At 37.4% G+C, this 27,572-nt stretch overlaps 2 protein-coding genes across 3 annotated transcripts in view; both read right to left on the bottom strand.

Annotated features, from left to right (window-relative positions):
* LOC107730321 (protein AATF-like) overlaps positions 1–13,232 on the bottom strand; it is a 17,605-nt gene extending 4,373 nt beyond the window's left edge. Inside the window, exons 1-11 of one of the 2 annotated variants that reach the window (XM_016541120.1) lie at positions 13,099–13,232; positions 12,207–12,374; positions 11,620–12,033; positions 10,606–10,743; positions 7,304–7,418; positions 6,701–6,932; positions 6,204–6,368; positions 5,888–5,971; positions 5,698–5,765; positions 5,539–5,619; positions 5,308–5,379 (exon numbers count right to left, since the gene is read on the bottom strand). In XM_016541120.1, coding sequence (XP_016396606.1) covers positions 5,308–5,379; positions 5,539–5,619; positions 5,698–5,765; positions 5,888–5,971; positions 6,204–6,368; positions 6,701–6,932; positions 7,304–7,418; positions 10,606–10,743; positions 11,620–12,033; positions 12,207–12,374; positions 13,099–13,183 — 1,622 coding nt within the window. In that variant the 5' untranslated portion in view covers positions 13,184–13,232. The remainder of the gene's footprint in view (positions 1–5,307; positions 5,380–5,538; positions 5,620–5,697; positions 5,766–5,887; positions 5,972–6,203; positions 6,369–6,700; positions 6,933–7,303; positions 7,419–10,605; positions 10,744–11,619; positions 12,034–12,206; positions 12,375–13,098) is intronic. The other variant, XM_016541121.1, reaches the window with a different exon arrangement.
* A 1,578-nt stretch (positions 13,233–14,810) lies between these two features.
* Positions 14,811–21,863, bottom strand: LOC107730325 (LIM/homeobox protein Lhx1-like). Its single transcript, XM_016541122.1, has 5 exons — positions 21,694–21,863; positions 19,893–20,116; positions 19,364–19,638; positions 18,159–18,324; positions 14,811–15,184 (listed from the first exon to the last, which is right to left on the bottom strand). The coding sequence occupies exons 1-5, from the start codon at positions 21,861–21,863 to the stop codon at positions 14,811–14,813; spliced, it is 1,209 nt and encodes a 402-aa protein (XP_016396608.1).
* Positions 21,864–27,572: the final 5,709 nt, after the last annotated feature.

The following is a 27,572-nucleotide window of genomic DNA, read 5'->3' as shown; positions in this document are numbered from 1 at the left end:
CCTTTTGCTTTAATTACAGCCTTTAGTCTAGGGATCCTCAAATCTGGCCCACGAGATCCACTTTCCTGCAGAGTTTAGCTCTAACCCTAATCAAACACACCTGAGCATGCTAATCAACGTCTTCAGGATCATTAGAAAATCACAGGTAGGGGAGTTTGATCAGGGTTGGAGCTAAACTCTGCAGCGCATTGGCCCTCCAGGGCAAGATTTGAGGAACCCTGCTTTAGTCTGTTGGGATATGACTCTACTAACTTAGCATATCTAGACTTCTATCCTGACAAGTGCTCCAGTACCTGCTGCAGAGAAACACCCCCATAACAGGATATTACCACCTCCATGCTTTACTGTAGGAATGCTGTTATTTGGATGGTGAGCTGTATTGGATTTGCGCCAGACATATCATTTGGTGTTGAGGCCAAATAATTAAATTTTAGCCTCATCTGCCTCAGAATCTTCAAGGTGTGTTTTGGCAAAGCTCAGTTGTGTCTGCATGTGGCTTTTCTTGAGGAGTGGCTTTTTTCTTGCAGCCCTCCCATACAAGCCACAGTTGTGGAGAATTTGTGATATTATCACATGCACACAATGACCACTCTTTGTCATAAATTCCTGCAGCTGCTTCAGAGTTGCTTTAGGCCTCTTGGTAACCTCTCTGACCGGTTTACTCCTGGCTCTTTCATCCAGTTTGGAGTGACGTCCTGATCCAGGGAGGGTCAGTGTTGTACCAAATACCTTCCACTTCTTAATAATAGACTTTACTGTGCTTCCAGGCCTTGAATTTTTTTTTTCTTTCTTGTGCCTGTCCACAACTTCATGCCGGAGATCTTTTGACAGTGCTTTGCCACCCATAGTTGATTGTTTGCTTCAGTTGCACTACTAAGGACTGAAATGCTCCAGGAAAGCTCTTTTCATGCAGAGCGGATCAAAATTACCACAGCTGATCACAGATTTGTGTGCCATTGAGAAGGTGATTAGCTACACCTGATTGAGTTTACAAGTCATTTTTAGGAGGGGGTGATCCTTTTTCCAACTCCTGGTTTTCTGGTTTTTCAAATTCTGGTTTTTAAATGTAATTTTTTTCTGAAATTGCTACAGCTACGGAATCGTGTCACCAGCAGTGCAGAGCTTGCTCAGGAATGGCAGCAGGTTGGTGTGAGAGCATCTGCACGCACAGTGAGGCCAAGAATTTTGGACAACGGCCTGGTGTCAAGAAGGGCAGCAAAGAAGCCACTTCTCTCCAAGAAAAACGTCAAGAGCAGACTGAAATTCTGCAGGAAGTACAAGGATTGGACAGCAGAAGACTGGTGCAAAGTTATTTTCTCTGATGAAGCTCCCTTCCGACTGTTTGGGACATCTGGAAAATCAATTGTTCGGAGAAGAAAAGGTGAACGCTACCATGAGTCTTGTGTTGTGCCAACAGTGAAGCATCCTGAGACCATCCATGTGTGGAGTTGCTTTTCAACCAAGTGAGTGGGCCCTCTCATAATTCTGCCCAAAAACCCTTTGAAATTTTGGATCCGTGGCCAGGCAACTCCCCGGATCTCAGTCCCATAGAGAACCTGTGGTCAGTTTTCAAAAGGCGAGTGGACAAGCAGAAGCCCACAAATTGTGATCAACTCCGAGAACTAATAAGGCAAGAATGGATCGCCATCAGTCAGGATTTGGCCCAGAAGCTAATATCCAGCATGCCAGAGCGGATTGCAGAGGTTATGAAGAACAAGGGTCAACACTGTAAATATTGACTCATTATATTTTTTGCCAATAAAAGCCTTTAAAACGTATGCTTATTATTGTTTTGTTTTTTTTGTATACCATAGAAACGTGGAAAAATAATCTACAAATACTGAAGCAGCAAACTTTGCAAAACAAAATTTATGTTACTGCCAAAACTTTTGGCCACGACTGTACCTGCTGCCTCCTAATCTTTCCGGAGTGTTTTCCGAATGGTCCTTGGCTCTTGGGCTACCCTTCTGACTAACCGTCTGACTCCCTGATATGAAATCTTGCAAGAAGCTCCTGTGCACAGCCTACTGATGGTGGAGTGATGTTCCCTCCACTTGAAGATAATTCCATTAATCATGCTTTCAGGAACATTTAGAAGTTGTGAAATAGGGTTGGGCCTATAGACGATGCCATCGTCCATCGCCAATGGCTGATAGACATCACGATGTTGAGCCGGCATCGCACATAGCCTACTCTGTTTATACTATGGATCGGCAGTACTTGCCACACATTTTACAAGATTATATGTTTGTCAGTGGTATTGAGGATCTGCAAATCATTCTCCATTGTCCTCGGTCATCTCTCCTTACTCTGTTTATGTGGTAAGTGAAATTTTATGTACTGTAGGATGTGACAGGCAACCGTTACACCGTGTCTACACTGGGCGCGACAGTTGTCGTGTTGCGCCGCACCGCATCAGCTAAAGTCTGTCTACACTGGACGCGACAAAGCGACCGTTGAAAATCATTTGAAATTTGTGTCAGCACGTCAGAAATAGAACGCGACAGCAGTTTACTGTCAGGGATTTGTCGTGTCGCATCCAGTGTAGACAGCATCACTGATTATAATGAGTTCTATAGACTATAGTATTCTATAGTATTTTGTCACGCCGCGCCACTCACGTCCGGTGTAGACACGGTGTTCGGAATAGTGTTTTCCCTTATAAGGATTCACGCTTCGGGCACACCCCCTAACTGTGGTGCATGCTGCATGCATTATAGTTGAGCACAATTTATTTCTGTCACCTCAAGTCCTCTACGTGCTCAAGTAGCACAGCACTGTGACCATGATCACCTCCACCTCTTCATCAATCCTTCCTCTCCTCTCTAATCCTGCATCTCTCTCCTCTGCACCTCTCCACACCCAGTGCAGCATATGCTAGAACCCTTAAAACGTCCTCACGAATAATTACTGAGAGTGTGTGAGGAAAAGAAAACAATAAGAAGACTATAGAGAGAAGATCAGTGTATTCAAGCATGTGTTCAAGGCTTGATTTTGTAAGACTGTGGTTTTGATTTTCAGATAGGGTTTCCGTGTTTTATTAAAGCAAAAATGTACTCTCTCATATCATTCCAAACCTGTATGATTCTATTTAGCAGAATGTTGAAGCTCTTATTTGTATAAAGTCAATATTGACTGCTGTTGTAATGCTCCAAAAAGAACAAAAAAGCATCATATTATATACTGCATTCCGAGTTATCTACAGCAATTTGACAGCTTTGAGTGAGAAACAGAACAATATTTAGGTGACAGAAAACTGAGGAGAAAGGAGAGTAAAAAAATCAGGACTATGATCTCCAGTTGTTTTTAAGAATATCTGATAGGTAGTGCCATTATGTACGATGTACTTCAACATCTGCACCTTTACATAAAATAATGTGATACCATGTTACAGTCACAGGAATATCACTTACTAATGTATACCATGGTGCTGAATGTGTCATATTCATGTACTACATGGTATTCAAAGGCACTTTGATGAATACCAAAGTAATACTGCGTAACATCCCAAAAACAAGTTTAAGAAAGACAGTACAGGTGAATAGGGTACAAGTTTATCTAATAGATATTACCATTACCTAATTAAATATGCACTAATTTCCCTAAATTTCAAGAACAGAAACCTGAACACTGGATAAAGCCAGGTTCAAAATGATTGCTTCATTTTGGTGGCATATTAGAGTTAAATGTTTTTAGAGGTTTTTTTTGGATATCCATAGTTGTGTGTGTGTGTGCGTTTAATCTTTTTATCACATATATCAGAAAATACTGTCAACTGTTAGTATTAAAATGTAAAATACATATCAGGTGAACAATACATTAACAACCCTCTGTAAAACCTTCAGAATGTAGAATAAAACTGGAACGTATGGTGTATATGTGCTACTGAAGCACAGATTTTTTGTTCAGTGTGTGAGAAAAAAAAGGCCTTTAAATCTACAGAAGCAAATAGATAAAGTGTAAAAATAAAAAAATGAATAAACACTTAAATGCATGTTTTGGATGTCTTCTTTCAGACTAGTGGAAAGAAAACAAGTTATGGAAGCAAAATAACCCCAAATGTCAAAAATTGACCAGTACCAGCAGAGAAAAATAAAAAAATAGCAGCAAGCAAACAATGACAACAAACAATTATTGAAAAAAAGAAACATATATATTTATTTATTTATTTGTAATCTTTAGGATGATTAAACCAATGTTGATTGATGATTATTATCAATGTTGACAACAGCTGTGCTGCTTAATACTTTTGTGTAAACGGTGATCTTTTTTTTTTCAGGATTCTTTGATTCTTTAATGAATAAAGTTCAAAAGAGGCATATTGATTTGAAATATACATTTTTTGTAACATTATAAAATGTGTTTTCTGTCACTTTTGATCCATTTAATGTGTCCTTGCTAAAAAAAAAAATTAAGTTTCTTTTAAAAAAAAATACAAACTGAAAAAAAAAACCTGACTTCAACTTTTGAACAGTAGTGCATGTATGTTGTTTAATATGATGCATTATGTTTTGATCATTCATGTGCCAATGAAAGAAAAAAAATGTAGCTACTAAACACCTGATATGCACAACTGTCTTTGTGGAACCATTGGAAAACAAAACAAAAGAAAAAATGAGAAGAGGGATTAAAAGTGAAATCTTTGAAATGTGTGAGTGTTTGTGTATGTGCATATATCCACAGTGTGTTTGATTAGCCTGTTCTCTGTTTGAGGAGGATTACGGCTGGCTGACAGGACAGAGAATCACACAACTGAACCGTTAATTAAACATATGTGCACATACACACACACACCTACAACTTCCTGCTGGTGTCACCACGGCACAGAAACGCAGTAAGGCCATTCTAATCATATACTGAAGACGCTTTGACAGTTAAAAGGACAAGTCACTCAAAAAAATGAAAGTTGTCATCATTTATTCCAAACCCACTTTTTTCTTTTTTCCATGGAACACAAAATGGAACATTTAGCAGAATGTTCTAGCTGCTCTAATAACAGGTTTAGTCTGTGCATCACATAAAGCTATTCTATAGCTTCATAAGATTTAGAATATAGTGCATAAGTCATGTGAACTGCTTTTCAGGTGCTTCTTTGTGAGCTTTTGTTGTTGTGGTTTGGAAAACAGCAGCTGTGATTTTCTGCTAAACATCTCATGTTCCACAGCGTTAGGGTGAGTAAATGGGACAGATTTTCATTCGTGTGTGAACTATGCCTTTAGACAACTTTATATATCTTACGAATGTGAGGGTGTGTGTATGATCAGATGAAGAAAATCAGACATGAGGAGAACATAAGACGTCACTCACCGGGCATCATCACTCATGCTGCTGTTGTCTATTGAAGCCATGAAATTCATCAGCTTACTGTGAATGTGAAACCTGACGAGAAAATTGGAGAAGATTGACAAGAGAAATTTCTTTCCTTTTCTTTTGTTTTTAGAGGGAAATATGACATGTCATCGACAGGTTTTGTGAGATTCACGTGTATCTACTGAGGTCTGAACACATCTTGACTCTTTTAGGAGAATAACAGCTTACCTGATCTTCCTGCCTTTGCTGGCTTTAGTGTCCACCTTCTTCTTGATTTTACTACGTAGTTTCTGGATGGCAAGCCACTGCCTGTGAGAGCAGAGGTTGAGTTATTACGGTCAAATGTGAATGACACATGAACAGGTATATACACGCACACATACTCACTTTCCCATGGCCACTTGATCATTGGGGTCTGTCGCACTTGTTTTGCGCTCAATAAGCTCTCGAAGTTGCTGTGAAAAAAAGAGAGAGTGAGAGCCCTGACATCACATCAGTCTACTATTTTCTTTATAACTACTCGACATTGTTGTTGACAAAGTAACTGCATAATAATTCATCCTGCCTGTTTTCTTACCTGGTGGTAAAAGTCATCGTCATCAAAAATCTCCTCATCCAGATCTTTAAGGTGCACATTAGCTTTCAGTGCCAGTTCAGCTGCCTGAAACCACAGAGAGTGAGCTCAATGAGTCTATTACTTTTAAAAGCAGTTTTACACGTAAATACAATTAAATCAACAGATATATAACCTACTGAAATGGCTGGGTTGATTAGCCTAAAAATGTTGCACTTAATAATGCTAATAACACAATGGCTAATGTGGTTTTCTTACAACTACAGAGCAGTAGATTCATTAAAATAAATTGTCCTTTAAAAGCAGAGCGGTGTCTAACCTCTCCCTCTGTGATACTGCGGTCTATTTCAGGCGTGATTGGCTCCGGCTTCCCCAGAACTCTGTATTCAGACCTGCGCGTCTGTGTACGTCTCACCAGCCTCTCTTTGTCCATTAAAACCTGCTCCACTTGAGTAAGGATATTCCTGTCAAATGCTCCGAAACCCTGTTTGATGGGAAACACAAAAAGATAGTAAACTAGTGAAGATATACAAGTTGACATGTAGAGCAGTGACAGAATTGTCCTACTGTGTGACATTTAAACACACACACATCTGTATATACTGTATGTGTATGTATAATATAATATAATATAATGCAACACAATACAATACAATATAATATAAAGTATTAGGACACCTGACACAATCTGCAAATTTTTCTCATCCTAAATCCATAGACATTAATCTCAAGTCTGACACCCCTTTGCAGCAATAACAGCTTCGAGTCTTCTGGGAAGGCTTTTCACAAGATTTTGGAGTATTTCTTTTCTTTTACCTTTTTGCTCTTGCCCGTTGTGAGTCGCGTCTTGTCATACCATTTCTGCAAGGTGGCATCACGGTAAGGCAGAAAAGCAGCAAATCGTTTGGCCATAAAGTTGGGATACTCTGCCATTTCCAGTTTTCGTTTTGGGGGTCCGCTTCGCACTGCTTCCTGTTCTTGCTCTTGGCTATCATCCCCATTTTCCAAATCATCCTCACTGTTAATCTCTTCATCATCTTTAGCACTGCTGCATGTGAAATAAGAGATATAAATAAGAAAATTGTACACTTCTGGAGTTTGGACAACTGTCATGTAGGAAAAAATGATCTCCGATTAGTTTCCATTGATAATTCACAATTTCCATTTGTGGGAAATAAAAAAAGAATGAGGCGATATGTCAAAACATTTTTGGAACGATGGTTAATTAACATCACAAGATGTTTAACAATGTATACAGAATGGTTACATAGCACTCCAAAGTAATTTGAAGAATACCATGGTATTTTTTGATAGACTTCTGTTAATAAATGGAGCCTTTTAAGAGGTAGTTCACACAAAAAAGAAACTTCTGTCAACATTTTATTAACACAAACTTATTTTAAAAGCAGAATTTGGTACCTGCTGGTGCCCCAGGTCTTTCCCTGAGAGATGGCTCTGGTTTCAGGGTTTTGGTAGAGCAGCAGATCTTGGAGTTCCAGCAGAGACCTTTGTAGAGCCTTTAGGGCTTTATGACCTACCACACATAGATATGAGCTGATCATACAGCACATGTCGACCACAACATCAATTCAGCACCCATCTGTAAACGCAGGGTCATTATAACTCACCTCCTCTGATCTTAGTCATTCATTCCTGCACTACACTAGTTAAAAGCATCAAAACGCATGAAGAAATGAACTCTACAGCCCAAGGCGCACAAGCCATCAAACAAGATACTGATTCCATGGCACAGAAAACAAGCTTAAGGTGAAGTATGTCATTTTGATTTTAAAACACTGTCAAAGACAACTAGAAGTCATCCATTTATGGTTTAGGAGAGGTACTTAAGATTTTCAGCCTTACGGTAAACAAAAATTCCACAGAATTCCATTTCTATAGACCAACGTATCATACACTCTAAGAAAAAAAGGTGCTGTCACTAGTCTGGGACGGTACGTTACCCTTTCAAAAAGTACTAATATGTACACAAAATGTACAAAAATGTACTATTTACCTTTTGTACCTTAGGGTACTGTACCAGTGACAGCTCTGTACCTTTTTTCTGAGAGTGCAGAGACTAAATGGTCATCTATTTGGACGTGGGCCAGTAAACAACCATCCAAAACAACGCAGAAGCCACAAGCAATTAAAAAATGTACTAAAAACCACTCAAAACATCTTAGCAATCATATAGCAATGCCTTGTCATTGGCCACAACCCACAATGCCCTACCACGAGCTTTACCTGGAAAGCACATAGCTACAACTAAACTAATAATAAATAAATAAAAAAACTTTAGCAATGATCAAACCAAGTGAATCGTTTTAAAATATTCTGAAGACAATATACCTCCTAGTATTCCTACAGAGCCAACAAGCAAAGCATGGCTTGCAGCACAAACAAGCCTATGCTACAATTCACTTTACATAATGAGAGCAAATAAATAAAAAGACTGGGGGTGGGGGGGCATCTTTACTGCTAATCAAAAGTACACATGCACCTCTCTATCCATTCCAAAGCAACGCACTGTTCAGAATTCAGGAGGACGGCCCCACATCAATCATTCCCTGGCTAAAGGACCAGTGCAATAAACATGCAAATGAGGAGCAGGCAGTCTCTCTAAGCAACCAGATCTGCTTGAGAAAAAAAGGTGCAATGTATTAATTGCTCAGAGCCAGAAGAATCCTGATATTAAAACTACAAGTGATGTTGGGGCTGTTTGTTGACTGCACAGATGATGTCAAGTTTAAACAGTGAAAGAGATGAAAATGTAACTGCATGCTCATACGATTCCTCACTGACTGTGGACTCAATAGTAGACACAGGGTGGGTGAATTAAAAATAAGTTTATGCCTTTTCCCATGTCTGTTAGCTATCTTTTGAGTAGGGCTGCACGATATTGGAAAAAACTCACATTGCGATATTTTTTTTTCTGCTATATATATTGCGATATGAAAAAAAAAATCAGATGACTTCAATAGCTCTATTTGGGAAAAAAAATCATCAGTGATTGGGGTGATTTTGTAGGCGAGTAAATTAAACTATAAATTAAATCTAATAAATCTGTGCTAAAGTTACAAAAGTGATTTTCTTTGTGTTTTGTTGTTTAATTAACGTTCATGACAGAGAAAGCAACAGGTCAGGAACATTAAACTGCTGTGAACCAATATACTGTTACACATCAATTTTCTTTCTCAATAGTTTACCTTCACCTTAGCCATAAGCAACTGTGTTTACAAGGATTCTTGCGGAGCACAGTATTTCAGGCACAAATAGAGGCAGAAGTGAACAGAAATCAGTGTTCACGTGCATCTGCTTGGCTCTCACGTGTCTACACCGGGCGCGACAAAATACTATGAACCCATTATAATCAGTGATGCTGTGTGACTGACCACACTGGATGCGGCGCGACACGACAAATCCCCGACAGTTAACTGATGCCTCGTTTATGACGTACTGACACAAAGTTCAAATGATACGCAACGGTCGCTTTGTCGCGTCCGGTGTAGACAGACTTTGGGGCCGTTCACATGTCGCGGGTGGAAAAGGCAGCCGCACCGCTTTCTCCTTCTTTCCAAAGCGCTCGGGAGCTTGCGCTTTCGTGGAGTCTGCCGTTGCTAAGCGACCGCGAAGACGTGGAAGTTTCAACAAAGGATAAACAGATTTCCAGCACTGAAAATCACGTGCTGTAGCTCTGCTACTAAATATATTTAGAAATGGGTATCTCTGTACAGCTGTCGCGTCCGGTGTAGACACCGTGTCTGTGTGTGAGCAAAGAAAACGATCAGTATAAATATAACGATCAGTAGCCTATACTAAACATCGCACATCCTGCGATGTGACTATCGCGGATGCACACTTCGCGATATCGATACTAAAACGATATATCGTGCAGCCCTACTTTTGAGGCATCTTTAGGAGAACACTGGCATATACACTATCATTCAAAAGTTTAGGGTCGGTAAGATTTTTTTTTTTTTTTTTTAAGCCTCCTATGTAAACAATGGCTGCATCTATTTAATCAAAAATGCAGTAAAAACATTATTATTGTGAAATATTAAAATTTATAATAACTGTTTTCTGTTGTAACAAATTTTAAGAAGTAAAATATTGATTTTTTTTTACTGTGAATTTTCAGCCGCCATTACGTGTCTTCAGAAGTAATTTTAATATGCTCATTTTCATATAACCAATGGTGAAAACAGTAAGTGCTGCTTACTATTTTTGTGGAAACTGTCATACATTTGTGGATAAGGAACATAATTTATTTGAAATATAATTATATATAAAATTTTTCATGTTTTTACTATCATTTTTTGATGCATCTTCATTTAATGCATGTCATTTAATGCATCTTTGCTCAATAAAAAGTCTTTAAAAAATATCTGACTGACCCCAAACTTTAATAGTCATTCTTTGACTTTATGGATCACAACTTACACCATCTTCCAAACTCTGAGCAACTTCATGGTCAGAAGTAGGAAATATAAAGTATTAATAATTACACGTGACTTTGGAACACAACATTCCTACAGATAATAATAAACATCAAAACAGGAAATAACAAGTTGTAGCTAAAAGCTGACCCATGTTCTGTGAAATTCTCACATATTGATATGTGCAATTACCAAGGTTCAGTTAGGATTAGTGGATGAGTAGAAAAACATGACTCTTTTTAACTTACTGTTAAATTGTGGGTAAAATAGGGTAAATTCACCTACTATTTTTTAAAGCTTCGGCATATTCAGCCCCTCCCCTGCTCTTGAACTCTGGGAATGTCTGTGGCTGTGGAAGCTGATTGGCCATCACAAGAGCTTTCTGTATTTTGATTCGTCTTTCAAGCATCAGGTCCCAAAGAGCTGTGGAGATTTGACAGTGTAAATTACAGATTTTTGGTAGTTTCTATTTTTCTTTTAATAGATTACTATAAATGCATTCTTGATATTTATTCAATTATTTATTGTAGAGCCAACCCTCTACATTGCGAGTAAATCACTCGCATATGCGACTAAATCTTCACTCTGGGCGACTAAATGACGTCTAATATTAGCCAATGGCTAATAAATTCTCAGATTTTACTCGCCAGTGTGTGAGTTGGAGGCTGAGTATATGATTAGCACAGATATATTTTCACTCACAGAACACTCTGACTGAGCGCTTCAGAGTTTCACTCTCCGTCAAGCGATCTGTGATATTTTTCAGTTCATTTGAATGGATGCGCAGCGCACCTGTGTTTGTGTATTTGGCGTAACGTAAAATCTAGTGTGAAGGCGCACGACTCGCCGTCGCTTTCTCTCACGCGCAAAGAGCGAGAGTCTTACATAACATGCAGAATTCATGCGCTACATGTAAACGATATACTTTGTTGTACTTTCCTGTAAAAATAACGGAGTTCCTTTGTAATTCTTCAGCTTTTAAGAACTGCAGGGTTTTCCTGTAGTAGGCGGAACTAATGCGCAAACGGCAATCTCATTGGCTGGTGCTCACCTATTATCGTCCCTGTTTAGATTTCAGCAAATCAGTTCGAGCGTTTCAGATATTTAAAAGCTGTACCATTTTACAAACATTATATATGTTTGTAAAATGGCATAACTTATATATATATATATATATATGAGTATAGTATTTCAGTCTGGCGAGTAAACAAAAAAATATACTAGCCAATGGCGATTCAATTGCCAAGGTGTCCGTAGAGGGTTGAGAGCACATATGTAAATGTGTGCAAATATCCATACCGAGCTGATTTTTCACTGCTTTCCCTTTTTCAACCTCTTCATCAACTTTCTCTTTAGAGAAGGTCCTTAGGGCTGTTTCCTCCTCTTCATCTTCCTCAGAGCCTTCCTCACTCTCTCCTTCACTGGCAGCTGATTCCTCTTCTTCATCATTATCTCCCAGATCATCCATTCCCTCTGTGAGTTTCATAAAGTCTGTGACCTTCATTTTAGAGACTAAGCTGGACATGTGTGAGCTATCATCTCCATTGAGATCCTCCTCGTCATCGCCTTGTTCTTCTTCATCCTCATCATCGTCACCATCTTCATCATCATCTTCCTCGTCATCATTGTCGTCTTCATCCTCCTCCTCATCATCACCTTTGATGCACTCCATGTACTTGTCCAGCATTCCATTTTCTTCATCGTCATCATCTGCTGAAAATGTTCATATAGATGTTAGTTCATTCTTAATGCAGATAGCTATAAGCAAGTTACTAGTTAGCTGATTATTTGAAAAGTGCATAAAATGTACAGTTTTCAAAACATCACCCTTTTTGTTCAACCGGTTCGTCATTATTGTTTTTCACCAAGCAGACACTTCACCTCACCTGATCCATCCAACTCTTTCTGTAGATCTTTTCTGGTTGTTGCCTTGCCACGATATCGACGATCACCATCAGCCAGAATTGCAGCAGAGCGCATCCGCAGATGGCCAGATAAAAGTTCATCGTCATCACCACCTTCATCAAACTTCTCTATGACTTTAGCTTTCGTCTCTGCAGTTCACAAAAAATGATGCAGTTGTTTAGTTATGTACACATGGGCAATTACAGTCACGTAATCATATCAACAGTCAATGATTCATGTTATACATGAAACCAGCATGTATGATAAAGATTTTGACCATATCACCAGACAATTACAATGTCTATACCATAAACAATGAATAAAATGTATGACTTTCACAGTTGTTGTAACAATACTGTAATTATCAACAGGCCTTGCTCTAATACATAATATTATTATTCTACATAACGTGGTAGTATTATAATGGTACAGTGACCGTATCATATACTGAATGACTACCATATTCATATCCTCCTGTACTATAGTATTTACATCATACTTCAAAGAATAACATGGTACTACCACAGCACACAAAATACACATATAAGTACCATTGTATTGTACCACTGGTACATTCTTTTAGTGGAAGCTTAAAAAAGTATACAAGTAAAAAACAGAAAATAGCCTATTGTTTGAAAATAAAAGAACATGCATCATTGTTGTTATTATGACAATCATGGGTATTAGTAACTTATGTTAAATGCCATGATTCACTGGTCTTAATAAGTGTGAAGTAAAGCTGTTTCTCAGTAAGTTACAGTCAGGCATGCAGTCACATCGTGCTTACACTGGAGGTGCAGATTTTCTGTTATAATAACGCTAAAACGCTTTACAGCGCATTCAATAAACTGATATGTTTTTAATGTAAAATACCTTCATTTTGGTCGTCCTCGGGATCCACGAAGCTTGGTAAAGGATTTAACAAATCCTCGAGCTGCTGTGATATGGAAGCTGCCATGTCTGCCCCACGCTGTAACTCTCCCGTGACATCATCAGAGCGCGCCGCGTAACGTATGTAGAAATGCAACGCTCAGTACTAGTTCGATTGTCTTTTCTCATCGAATATCTTTAACAGAGTGATGAAGGTTAAGTGAATTAAACCGCACATTTTTATTGTTTCGATAAATTTAGCAGATGATGTGATCAAACTGTGGGTCTGGAGAAGAGAAGCAAGAGAATTTTTTTTCTTAGTTGATGTTCTTTTTTATCACCTTTATGAACAGAGACTACAGTATGAAACTCTATTTATATATAAAAAAAATTTAAAAAACATGAGCCTAAAGGAAACGTGTTGTAAGGTTAGATGATATATAATAAAATGCAACATTTTAAAGAGTGCAGTTTTTATGTTGTCTGTTTGTACAAAATATTCTTCTGACACATTGACGTGTTTATAAAGTAATTACTAGATAATTATGTAAACGTCATTATTATATAAATTGCAAATTGTATTGACATGTCCGGAACATAACTTGAAATTTTTAGTTTTATGAACGTTCTCAGCTTTTTTTCTTTTTTACATTATTTTTTTGTATTGTTACATTTTGCAGCGAGGACCTCTTAACACTGACATTTATCAAGTCCTCAAATAGTGGACTCGCTAAGAATGCCTCCATGCCCTCTCTGTGTTTTCTCCAGAGACTCCCCGCGGGGTGTTTTTTTATGTTTCAGTTTTATTACAGATTATACAATTCCACACTGTAGGATTATCAGATAACCCTAATTCAGAGACTAATGCATGTGAGCCGATTTCAGTAGAGTTGTTTTCAAAAAAACAAATGCAATTTATGTATTTGTGCTTCATTTGTCAACATGTATTTATGGTTTTGTTTAGTGTATTTTTCGTGTAAACACAATATCATACAAACTAGTACAGTGAATCACAACTCAAATATAAACTGAATTCATACAAAATTTTGGTTTCTTGCTTGAAGAAAAAGTTTGTGTCAGTATCAAGAGGGTTTTTAAAGTCATTGTTGATATTTAAACCCCTGAAGAAAATATACGTAAACAATTGACTGCTCTCTGTCCACTGACCATATGAAATCATTTTTAGAAGGTAGACTTTGTCTTATGATTCTAGTCATATTTCATTTCAATAAAAGGTTTGTCTGAACAATTTTAAGTTTCCCTTTTAAAGGCAAACGCTCTGAGATTTGGTGGAACTCATAATGAAAACGTCACTCCACCACATGGAGAGCTGAGAACGATTTTGGTGTGAGATTTCAAAAGTGTCATTATGGCAAAGCCTTGAAAGGCAAAGAGGTCTGAGTCATCAGATTATGATACCCATGTGAACAGACACACCAGGTATTGTAAATATAAACATTCTGTTTCAACTTTTCTTATACTGTCGTTGTCTATAGCACAGCTATAAGGTCTGCTGACCCATATTTGACATTCCACTTTCAAAATACACAAATGCTGCTTAAATAGATAAATACATTAAATAAATAGGTAAACAAATGAACAAATAAATAGACGATTATGTCAATAAATTAACTAAATAGAAATATTGTTGCTATAAAATCACACATGAACAGTACATATCCACATCTTTGTGTCCTGAATTTGTCTGTTGTTTGCTACCAAACTGTGCCCTCATTCATCTCTGAGGACAGTTGATTGCTGTATCCGTTGCCACTGAGAGAGTTCAGGGATGTGAAGGGTGGAGTGGAGTCACACATGTCAGTGGAGATACTGTGGATGGAGGCGGGTGCGCTGGGCTCTGGGCTGGGGGAGTCCCCTGGGTGATGCGATATCATCTCACTGAAGCATTGTGTCTCATTGGAGGGGTGGTGTGCTCCGTGATGGTGGTCCATGCTTCCTAGAGGGGTTCCAGCTGGCCCAGAGGAGGGCATGAATCCTAGATCACCTGGAGTCTGGGCTTGGTAGGATGGCGGACCTTGAGGGAAATAGTCGTAGTTTGACCCCGGGCCATAGTATTCACCTTGATAGTCTGTAAAATAAAATGAGAGTGTCATGAAATTTAATAATTGTCCCATCCTATCACACTTCCACACATAGGTAAATTTCAGTGACTCCCCATTTGTCAAGAGAAATCAGTTCAATGTTGATGTAATTACTGTGTTTTGAATTTGTAGGGCTGTACGGGTGAAAACTAATCATTGGACATCAATACATTAGGAGTGCTCAATATTTTTATGTATTTTCATATTTCTATTAATAGAACATTAAATCTTATTTGTTATGTGTTTTGTGCAACACATGTAAGCTTGCTTGCTTATTTATTTGTTTATTTTTGTCTTTTGTAAACATGGAAACATTAATTGTTGAATATATTGTTTTAAATATATATGATAATATATGTATGATCAGCCTTAAATCTTAATAGTTTTTTAAAATATGTATTTTGTGCAACACGTATATGCATTTATATACATACTTGCATACATATATTTACATGTGTTGCACAAAATGCATAATACGTACATTAAAATGTATAAAATAATTATTACGATTTAAGGAAATATATATATAAACTGCATAAATGATCAGCCTTAAGTCTTTTGTTTGTTTGTTGTAACTTGTGTATGGAAACATAGCATGGAAACATAAACAATTGTGCAGACCCTAATAAACTTATTTAAATTAAATGTTATTTAGAACTTTCAATTTATGCTGCAAGCAGATTCCAAAAATGCAATATTTTAGTATACCATTCAGTTATGATGCATTTTTTTTCTGATTAATATTCATGATGAACTGACCACCATAAAAAGAGAAAGTGCTGTTGGCCATGAGCTCTCCAGGTTCCATGCGATCGCCCAGCGCTCTCATTCTCCTCGGACTGCGGAAGAACATGTGTCTCCTGGAGCCCAGCGCGCTCAGCTGCTTCATGCGCCTCTCTTTAGAGCGTCGATTCTGAAACCACACCTGCACAGCAGAAAATACACCAACGAGATGGGACATTAATTTCCAGATTAATAATCCCCGATAAAGACTATTTAGAGCAACGTTGTCGTTTGACAGCACGTGGGAAACCTAAGAACCAAGAAACGATTTTAGAAAAAAAAATCACACTTTTAACTCTAGTAGGTGGGCATATAGATAGCCTAGCTATATCGCTATAATCCATGAAACAATACGTCAAATTAAAATACAGTTGCCCAAATCACTTATTCCTGCCGCTGTGCCACATAATTCTCTCCATTTAGTACTTAAAATCCCATTCGTTATGACCACAGTGTTACTGCCGAAAGACAAACCAGTAGTAGGCAATTCATTGGGTCTTTTTGTAAAGACGTTATATACAGGGCACATATTTGCATCATTATCTAGTGGACTAGGCCTAATTCTACACAACTTTAAAATATATTGTCATTGCAGTTATTATAACTAGGCAATTAATGTAGGCTACTTGTTTCAGGTTGTTCCAAAAACTCCAAAGTTGTTCAGAGCCTAGTAAATACTGGCATTAAACGAATAGTTCCGAGTCTAAAATCTGATCGGATGAGTCGCGGACGACGCCGTAAAATAGCCGTCGCACACGTGACCACACATAAGATGCATTCTATGCGCCAAGTTGCATGGAAACCGTAAAAAGGCGTACAGTTTAAGGTAATGCACTTGAAGAGACTGCCGTATATTCTACATGTTACTTATATTTAAGCATCTGTTTATTAAAAGTGGGTGCTTTTTATAATATTGCTCTGGCCGCGGTTTAATTAAAAACTATTGGGAACTTAAGGCCGCGCGTCAAATGTTTTATCAGGTAAATCATGTGCTAACGTCTAAATTAACTGGTTTTATTCAAATAACAAATAGGCCTACATCGGTTACACAAACGAAAATATTTTATGACTACCTACATCAAGTAAAATAGCCTAAATAAGCAAATTATTTGACCACGGGAGTGTTCAGGCACAACGCGAAGCGCCTAGTGACACACTTTTATAGATTTTTGCATACTTGCCTGAATTACTCTCATACTAAGGCCTGTCTCCTGCGCCAGCTGCTCTCGTATGTGTCTGGTAGGTTTAGGGGTCGCGACGAAAGCAGCTTTCAGAACCTCCAGCTGCTTGGCTTTGATAGTAGTGCGCGGCCCGCGACGTTTGCCACCCAGATTCTGCTCGTCGTTTTCGTTGTTGCAGACCTCCTTGTCCGACATGCGTCCAGTCTCAGAGTCTTTAGAATCGTCCTGTGGGTCTTGAGATTCTGGAGATAAACTCGGGTCACTGCACGTAGTAACTGTAAAAAGCACAGATGTAAAACGTTTAGTCATGCCATATCATAACAGAAATATGTCAAACTATTATCTTTCAACATGTGCAACACATTCGAAGACAACATGGTATCAGATATTACAAGAACAATATAGTCTAGCATTTATTTATTAAAACTGCATAGCGTACAGGATCCGCTGACAATGTGAAAAAAATTATGTGTTTTGTGCAACACATGTAAGCTTGCTTGCTTATTTATTTGTTTATTTTTGTCTTTTGTAAACATGGAAACATTAATTGTTGAATATATTGTTTTAAATATATATGATAATATATGTATGATCAGCCTTAAATCTTAATAGTTTTTTAAAATATGTATTTTGTGCAACACGTATATGCATTTATATACATACTTGCATACATATATTTACATGTGTTGCACAAAATGCATAATACGTACATTAAAATGTATAAAATAATTATTACGATTTAAGGAAATATATATATAAACTGCATAAATGATCAGCCTTAAGTCTTTTGTTTGTTTGTTGTAACTTGTGTATGGAAACATAGCATGGAAACATAAACAATTGTGCAGACCCTAATAAACTTATTTAAATTAAATGTTATTTAGAGATATTGTAACTTTCAATTTATGCTGCAAGCAGATTCCAAAAATGCAATATTTTAGTATACCATTCAGTTGTGATGCATTTTTTTTCTGATTAATATTCATGATGAACTGACCACCATAAAAAGAGAAACTGCTGTTGGCCATGAGCTCTCCAGGTTCCATGCGATCGCCCAGCGCTCTCATTCTCCTCGGACTGCGGAAGAACATGTGTCTCCTGGAGCCCAGCGCGCTCAGCTGCTTCATGCGCCTCTCTTTAGAGCGTCGATTCTGAAACCACACCTGCACAGCAGAAAATACACCAACGAGATGGGACATTAATTTCCAGATTAATAATCCCCGATAAAGATTATTTAGAGCAACGTTGTCGTTTGACAGCACGTGGGAAACCTAAGAACTAAGAAACGATTTTAGAAAAAAAAATCACACTTTTAACTCTAGTAGGTGGGCATATAGATAGCCTAGCTATATCGCTATAATCCATGAAACAATACGTCAAATTAAAATACAGTTGCCCAAATCACTTATTCCTGCCGCTGTGCCACATAATTCTCTCCATTTAGTACTTAAAATCCCATTCGTTATGACCACAGTGTTACTGCCGAAAGACAAACCAGTAGTAGGCAATTCATTGGGTCTTTTTGTAAAGACGTTATATACAGGGCACATATTTGCATCATTATCTAGTGGACTAGGCCTAATTCTACACAACTTTAAAATATATTGTCATTGCAGTTATTATAACTAGGCAATTAATGTAGGCTACTTGTTTCAGGTTGTTCCAAAAACTCCAAAGTTGTTCAGAGCCTAGTAAATACTGGCATTAAACGAATAGTTCCGAGTCTAAAATCTGATCGGATGAGTCGCGGACGACGCCGTAAAATAGCCGTCGCACACGTGACCACACATAAGATGCATTCTATGCGCCAAGTTGCATGGAAACCGTAAAAAGGCGTACAGTTTAAGGTAATGCACTTGAAGAGACTGCCGTATATTCTACATGTTACTTATATTTAAGCATCTGTTTATTAAAAGTGGGTGCTTTTTATAATATTGCTCTGGCCGCGGTTTAATTAAAAACTATTGGGAACTTAAGGCCGCGCGTCAAATGTTTTATCAGGTAAATCATGTGCTAACGTCTAAATTAACTGGTTTTATTCAAATAACAAATAGGCCTACATCGGTTACACAAACGAAAATATTTTATGACTACCTACATCAAGTAAAATAGCCTAAATAAGCAAATTATTTGACCACGGGAGTGTTCAGGCACAACGCGAAGCGCCTAGTGACACACTTTTATAGATTTTTGCATACTTGCCTGAATTACTCTCATACTAAGGCCTGTCTCCTGCGCCAGCTGCTCTCGTATGTGTCTGGTAGGTTTAGGGGTCGCGACGAAAGCAGCTTTCAGAACCTCCAGCTGCTTGGCTTTGATAGTAGTGCGCGGCCCGCGACGTTTGCCACCCAGATTCTGCTCGTCGTTTTCGTTGTTGCAGACCTCCTTGTCCGACATGCGTCCAGTCTCAGAGTCTTTAGAATCGTCCTGTGGGTCTTGAGATTCTGGAGATAAACTCGGGTCACTGCACGTAGTAACTGTAAAAAGCACAGATGTAAAACGTTTAGTCATGCCATATCATAACAGAAATATGTCAAACTATTATCTTTCAACATGTGCAACACATTCGAAGACAACATGGTATCAGATATTACAAGAACAATATAGTCTAGCATTTATTTATTAAAACTGCATAGCGTACAGAATCCGCTGACAATGTGAAAAAAAAAAATCGTGCAAATTGAGCTATATTTATCTCGTAGATAGGCCATCAATGCCCAAAATGACTCACTTGACGGAAGGTTTGTGTCTTTTCCGAGGCTGTTATTTGTGTAATCCTCCTTGCAGACGAATTTATGTTCATCTAGAATGTACAGTTCTTCGCCAGTGGAAAGCTGTTTATTGCACATGATGCAGGTGAAACAGTTCAGGTGAAAGACTTTGCTTCGCGCTTTCCGAACTAGATCACTGGGCGAGATTCCCTGCGCGCAGCCTCCGCATTTAGTGCCATAACGTCTGCCCAGAATAACAGAGACATGAATTAGAATAGTCAAAAAAATCACAAACAGACACGTAATTGTAATAGGCTAGTTTTTTTAAATAGCATGCGAGGAAGATTGTTGGCACTGCAGCTGTTTCGTTCATTATGTCTTTTCATGAAAAGTAGGTTCTTTATTTTATTTTCTTTATTTATTTTCAAAATTTCTAATTTAATTCCAAATGTCACAATAAGTTTATTACATGCATAGATACAGGTCTACACTTTAATTTACAGTTTTAAAAAAAGCTGGCAGTTGTGATTACCAGAACCTTGCCATAAAAATACAGTGAGCTATTGAAACCTTTATGCTGTATATACTGCAAAATGTACTGATAATTACACAGGGGTACAACGGAAAACCTTATTATGGCTATTAGTTGATCAAATTGGCCTCTCGAACAGGTAAATAACAAAGACAGAGCACAATAATAGGCTATAAGAGAAAAGTACAAGGGTAACACACGGCACTTAAATATTGCAATAAACATTAACAACACAACATGCAATTCCAAGCTGGCATAAAGCTGATAACAAAAATAAGAATAATCTGTTTAAAATAAAATCCAAACAAATGTAGTGGTTCGTGCAGGGAATTCTAGGAACGATATTTTAACCATAAATTAAAGACGACTCTTTATTAATAATTTTAACAATATTTTGCTGTATATTGTTATGTTAAATATAACAAATTCCATTTGTATTTTTTTTTTAAATAGTTCATACTTTTACATCTAAAACATTTTACAATATTTTATAAACAAATTACACAGAGTTCTTTAGAATAGTATTATATAGCTATATGGTAATTTAAGTTAAACAATTAACATGCACTTTATATTTTACATTTTTTTGTACTGTTAAAACTTCATTTAATACATTTTATAACATGCTTTTTCCACCCCAAAGATTCATGAACTACTGTAGTCTACAGAATTATTCTCTTTATATTTTTTCAGCATATAGAGTTGCTGATATGTTCAGCATTGCTTTGACAGAATGTATTAACAGAATATCCTCTTCCAAACTTCACAAGCGACAATATACATTCTTTTGTCTCTGCTCGCGCATGTGAATGCAGTTCACTGAAATGGTTATCAAATGCGTGCTGACTAGATGTCTGTGGCTTTCCTCTCGAGCTCATTCATTATTCAAATCCACTTATCGCATCTTTGCTCGCGCTCTTGCAAACAAACGCGTGTGTTACGAAAGATTGAGGCGAGGCAGGGCACACATCCGTCAGGTGCTGCTGTAAATCTCATCCCCTGCCAGCCTGACACTCATACCTTGTAAACAAAGAGAACTGTTTTAGTCTGTCACGTAACAAGTTGTCTAGTATTCGGGGGGTTGTAAATGTAATGCGCACCAGTTGTATCGAATTTTATTTTATTTTAATGCGTATTTATTATTATAGCTATGCTGTATTTTATGTATTTTTTAAATCCTTTTTATTTTTTATGAGGAAAAAAATCTAGTTAAAGACTTTTTAATACAGATAGGTCGCATTGCAAGAGCTGAAATGTCTTTTGATGCTTTCTTCGATTCAAATGCTCACCTGAAAAAGTCGTTTTTGCAGTAGAGTCGCCCTTCTCTTGAAAAGCATCTATCAGTTAAATTGCATTTACAGTCACAACATTGCACGCATTTGGCATGCCAGGCTCTATCCAAGACGCTGAGCAGAAATCTGTCCAGAATAGGCCTCTCGCATCCCGCACAGTGGACCATATTTTGTGACTCCAGTCACTACGTTGCTGTCCTTGGTGAGAGGCAAAAATCTGCTTGACTTGTGCCAAAAGTTAGAGAACACTACGTGGTCCTTGATCCAAGTAAACAAAAAGTCATCAAAAAGGCAGGCATTGGATATAATACAGCATCCCAAATTTTGCCTAAACATACAGCACAGAAACGGACAAGTGTCAGCTCCTCTTTAGACGATTAAACATAGGTTGATGCTTAATCATTAAGATGAATCAGAACTTTAGCTGAAGTGTTAGTTCAGTCTCACATGGAATGAATGTTTACTCATTCTCTGTTTAAATCGATACAGCGCGCGGAATCTCCAGTGCTCCCAACGCTTGAACAGAAACGATGAATGCTTAAAGGCGTTTCGTTCGTTTACAAGAAGTTAAAATCAACGATTTCAAAGCATATCACATATATCCCTGATCATGTGTTTGTCATTTCCAGTTGCATCTCGCTCTGCTTCAGTCGCTGGCATGCGTTTGGATGCCGCCGAGAGACCATCCCTGCGATGTGACGTCATGTTGGAACAGAACCAATCAGATTACAGTAATTTAGGTGAAAGCACTTTACCCTGCTATTTCTGCGGTCTACAGTCCATTTGGAAACAACACATTATTGAGTATTATCAAAACAAACTTGAATGTTGACCAATTACATTTCAAAATGGAGTGGAGAAAAACGTATAAACGTATTTTACTTTATTGATAAAAAAAATAATAGTTTAAAAAAAAAAAAAAAAAATTAATAATCAGTTCTACTTATGACATGTAAGACAATCTGAAGGAATGCAAGACATTGCTATGAGTAACGCACATTCTGGGGCTACTGACGTTTTCTTGGCAACAGACTTTTTTTTTTTTTCAATGAACTTGTAAATCTCAGTATAGAATGCTCTACTGATTATTGAAGCTTGTTAACACTTTAAGCAAAGCCATTGGAAGCATAATTGAGTAGTAAAGGTTATTTGTTAGATGTTTTTTATATTTAATATAGGCCTAAAATAAAAAAAACAAGAATTAGGCTAATAAAAAAAAAGAAAACATGCTTTAAAATTTTTCCGTTTCACTTATTGCTGTTATATTGTTAGGGCAAAATGATTCTGACTACATCAAATATATTTATATATTATACATTTTGGCTATAGGTTAATAAATCATATGCTTTTAAACATTTTATATACAGCACTGTAATTTCGTTTTTTCAGCTACATCCAGTGCTAAATTCTATATTAACACGAGGTCATTAATGAAAATCGAGGCTGTTTGAAATATTTTAGTTAAACGGGAGTGTGAATTCAGTCATGGTGATCCAGAAATGATACACAATTCGAAAAAACCACGACCTGGACAGCCATGTGGGAAAAGAGGGACACGGCAGTTTCCAGCTCAGATTAACGTTCCTCTGCGATTGTTCTTTAGTACGGGTGAGAGGGCAAGGATCACTAATGATTATAATATAAAGTCTCCAGCTGCTGGGAGATATTATCAGCGCGCGGGGAGCCATCAGAGGAGCTGCAGCGAGAGATACAACAGACAGCGAACAAGCTTCATGCCTGTATGCTATAGATATCATTAGCCGTGGGATTTGATCCTCAACAATGCAATGAGAGAATGTGTTCTTACGACTTTACTGTTTAATCAAATTGTATGTGCGTGGTTTATGAAATACCAAATCTTACAGAAAAAGTTTGAAAAACATATTCATTTCTGAACCTCTAAATCTGTCAAAATACTACCATTCATAAAAATAAAGGTTCCAAATAGGGTTTGCGCTTTTCTATTGTTCTTGGAAAACCATTAATGTCTTGGTGCTGTAAAGAACCCAGGGGGGCTTCATTTACAAAACTAGCATCAGTTTACACTCTAAAAAATGCTGGGTTAAATACAACCCAGAGCTGGGTAAAATAGGGACAAACCCAGCAATTGGGTTGTTTTGACCCAGCGGTTGGGTTACTACCCAGAAGGTTGGGTTAAACATTTAACCCAACCGCTGGGTCAAAACAGCCCAATTTCTGGGTTTGTCCCTATTTTACCCAGCACTGGGTTGTATTTAACCCAGCATTTTTTTTTTAGAGTGTATAAAGAAAATGTAACATTCTAAAGAACATTGTTTCACTCATTTTGTGGTTTGGAAAGGTTCCGTGGATGTTACAGGTTCCCTCATGGAGCCATAGATGCAAATAAATAAATAAACAAATGTGTGAATTAATTAATTAATTTAAAAGAAAAAAAGATATGAGACAATAAATGCATTCTTTGATGAACCACAGGAATTGCATATGACCATTAGAAATCTTTATTATTATTCAATTAAAATATTTTGAGAGTACTGCAGGAAATCAATGTCCTGTTAAAGGATGTTTTGACTTTTTGTTGTGCAAGCCAAATGCAAAGATGCACTGTAGACACAGAGCCACTGAAGTACAGACTTTATTTTATAGCCTATAAATGTGAAAGAGGACGTGACTTTATTCTCACTGGAAAGTGATATCTCACCAGTGTCCAACCTGCACTTTTATGCCTGAATAGATGCCAAGCAGATGAAAAATATAGTCAATACACAAGAATTGTGATCAGCCTGTGCAGCCAGCTTGAAAGAATACAACTGATAGTAAAACTTAATGTCTTTTGTGCTTGAATGGGTGTAAAGACATGGTGAGTTACAGAGCCACCCTCAAAACAAAAACCAAGAGTGCTTACACATCTTGTTTATTTGCCATTGCTTCAGCTTGGTTTGAATGATTTGCATGAGTCAGATTTATTTACAATCCTGCATGTTATTGTTTGAGTCCTCTAGTTTGGTCTGCAGACCGTTGTGGTGAATCTGGCCCGCTGTATTCAGCCTCTGTTGCTGTTAGATATGAGGCTGAGCTCACACTGTTTGTTTTGGATTCCACTTCATCTCATTAGCATGTGTTAATTACTGCTAATTGAGTTCAACAAGATGACTTATTCGCATAATTTGCCGAAAACATAATTGATTATGATTTGGCAAATGAAACCACTTAGCACAGTTTTAACCAAATACAGGTGGTCGTGAGTGAATGTGTTTTCTGACTGTGCACTGTACTCTTTGTGTGTTCTGGGGGGACGTAAATATGCTTGCCTTACTTATAAAACATCAAACCTTCAGTCTCTTGCTCATTTCACACCCAAACATTATGAATTGGCTAATTGCCAAACGTGTTAAAAAGGGATGTCTACATACTTGATCATTTAGTGTAGTGGAGTTCTAACAGTGAGACTGTAGTCTGTGCTCAGTGGGATGGAGGGAGATCCCCATGGCAACCATTTATCAAGAGAGAGCTTGAGGTCAGACCAGTTTGGGTGTAGAGGAGAGCAGGTTTACTTTGTGTTATTTATGCAGATTGTCCCTCTGTCATTGAACTGAAGCTGGGTGATGTTAATGCAAGGCCTTTCTGACTTATGTCTGTATGTATGATATGTTACAAATTATGAAATTAGATTGTTTTAGTCCTGGATGCTCATTGGTCAGTTGTGCTAAAATACAAAAGTAGTTATGATGTGAAATGTCTGTTCACCAGTTACTGTGCGTATTGTTGTAGAGCACCCACAATGGCAACTAATCCAAAACACACTCTCTTGGAAATTAGTTACTGTTTTGCGTTTAGGGTTAGGGGCCTTCATACTTTTTCTTTAAAAAAATAATTAGTATTCACACAAAACAAATACTAATTTAGATATTCTAGATATTCTTGGAGAATTGGTGTCCTTAATGTTTTTCAAACTTGCAATGCAGGACATGCAATACTGTAAAAACAATCACAACTTTGTGTCTAAAAATGACTTTGACTATGACTATATTCATATATAGCAGTCTTTTGTAATTTATTGAAAATGAACAAGAATGTTGATGAAATTCCAGATATGTACTAATGCTATTTCCAAATTTATTAGTAAAAAAACACAACCCATTTCACTGATATACTATCATAGTTTTCATTGTTAATATTTTGAATTTGAATTTTATTTTAATATTTTTGTTTTCACTTTAATTTTAGTTAAAGTGTTAGTATTTTTGTGTTTTTTGTCATTTTTGTTCTTAATTCTTATTACTAAAATATGTGTATATATATTGTATTTATTTTATTTATTAATTTTATTTTATTTAGTCTTAGTTATAAATAAACAAAAATGTTGCCTTACTAACTGTAGCTGAAATAAAAAGTTTTTAATCATTTATTTCAGTTAACAGTTATTTTGTTTCAGATTATATATATATATATATATATATATATATATATATACATACATATACACACACACAGACATGTTTGTTTTTGTGAATTGTGGGGACATTCCATAGGCGTAATGGTTTTTATACTGTACAAACTGTATGTGCTATTGCCCTGCACCAACCCTACACCTAACCCTACCCCTTACAGGAAACTTTGTGCATTTTTACTTTCTCAAAAAATCTCACTCTGTATGATTTATAAGCGTTTTGAAAAATGGGGACATGGGGTAATGTCCTCATAAGCCACTTAGTAATACCTATGTCATACTCATACACATGTCATTATACAAATTTGTGTCCTCATATGTCACAAAAACGCGCGCGCACACACACACATACACACACACACACACACACACACACACACACACACACAGCTGGGAAACCATAATTTAGAACTTTAGATGAAGACTACTCAATTCTACAAAAGTATATAGATGTTTCAGATGCATGATGAAACTACACAGTCAGTTCTGACAGATGGCTGGTTGAAGAGTTTGTCAAGCTTTTCTGTGTAAACGAGGCGGATATGATTCTGTCCACAGACCCTTCACACCTGTTCTACTTCGCTTACTTTGGCTGACATGCTAGACGCAAAGGTATGAATGCAAACAACAGTGAAAGTCTTCACTCTAATCCTTATTGGCTGTCTCTCATTCAGCCTGCCAATTGATATCATGGATTTGTCTCACTCAATGATGTCCATCATCGGGCCAGGCCACACCGGTGACATTTCCTGTAAGTCAAACGATATTCAATCATACCTGAAGTGCTAGAAGAACTCAAACCCAAAGGCATCCATTCAAATATATTGATTTGAAAGTGAACTTGAATGTGAAAATTTTTAATTTTTTTTTAAAAACAGAAAGCAGCTAAAATATTATGTTTGATGACGAACGTCAGTTTTGCAAATTCTGAATTTACAGTCTCAAACTTATTTGAAAAAGAGGGAGAATTTTGAGCGTAGAAAGATGGTGAACTCTATTCCTGGCTGTACAGAGGAAGAGAAAGAGTCTTGGCAGCTCTCTTTTGCTGTGAGCCCAGAGGGGGTGAGACAGTGGTCTTCTGGCAGTGAGAGGACCCTGGGGACTCAGTGCCTGGAGCCTGCTGATGATGGAGATTGATGCAGGCAGAGCCGCAGACGCCCCAGACGTTCAGCAAAATTAAAAGGCTATTTTGTCAAGTTGTAAAAGAACAGAATGGAGCAGAGGGTGATGGGCTTCCCCTCCTCCTTTCTTCTCTGTGTCTCTTTAGTGTCATCAAGCCCTCAGGGACAAGAACCGTTGCATGCCTTTTACTCTCTCTCTCTCTCTCTCTCTCTCTCTCTCTCTGTCTCACTCCGTCTTGTAAACACACATACACAAACACATAATTAAAAACACAGACAAAACAAAATTTTTGTGAAAATAATTTATTTACATTTTCTGATGGAAA

Source organism: Sinocyclocheilus rhinocerous, unplaced genomic scaffold, assembly GCF_001515625.1.
Source record: "Sinocyclocheilus rhinocerous isolate Xijiao unplaced genomic scaffold, SAMN03320098_v1.1 scaffold127, whole genome shotgun sequence".
Classification (NCBI taxonomy): domain Eukaryota; kingdom Metazoa; phylum Chordata; class Actinopteri; order Cypriniformes; family Cyprinidae; genus Sinocyclocheilus; species Sinocyclocheilus rhinocerous.
Note: the sequence above shows the minus strand (reverse complement) of the source record. Positions and strands in the feature narration are given on the sequence as shown.

Bases quoted from the DNA above. Each gene is read 5' to 3' on its own strand.
- LOC107730325 (XM_016541122.1), bottom strand. From the start codon at position 21,863: ATGGTCCACTGTGCGGGATGCGAGAGGCCTATTCTGGACAGATTTCTG. The intron at 18,325-19,363 runs GCAAGTATGCAA...TCTGCTGTGCAG, and splicing joins TTAGTATGAGAGTAATTCAG to GTGTGGTTTCAGAATCGACG. The intron at 15,185-18,158 runs GTCAGTTCATCA...TTTATTTTACAG, and splicing joins CAGTTTCTCTTTTTATGGTG to ACTATCAAGGTGAATACTAT.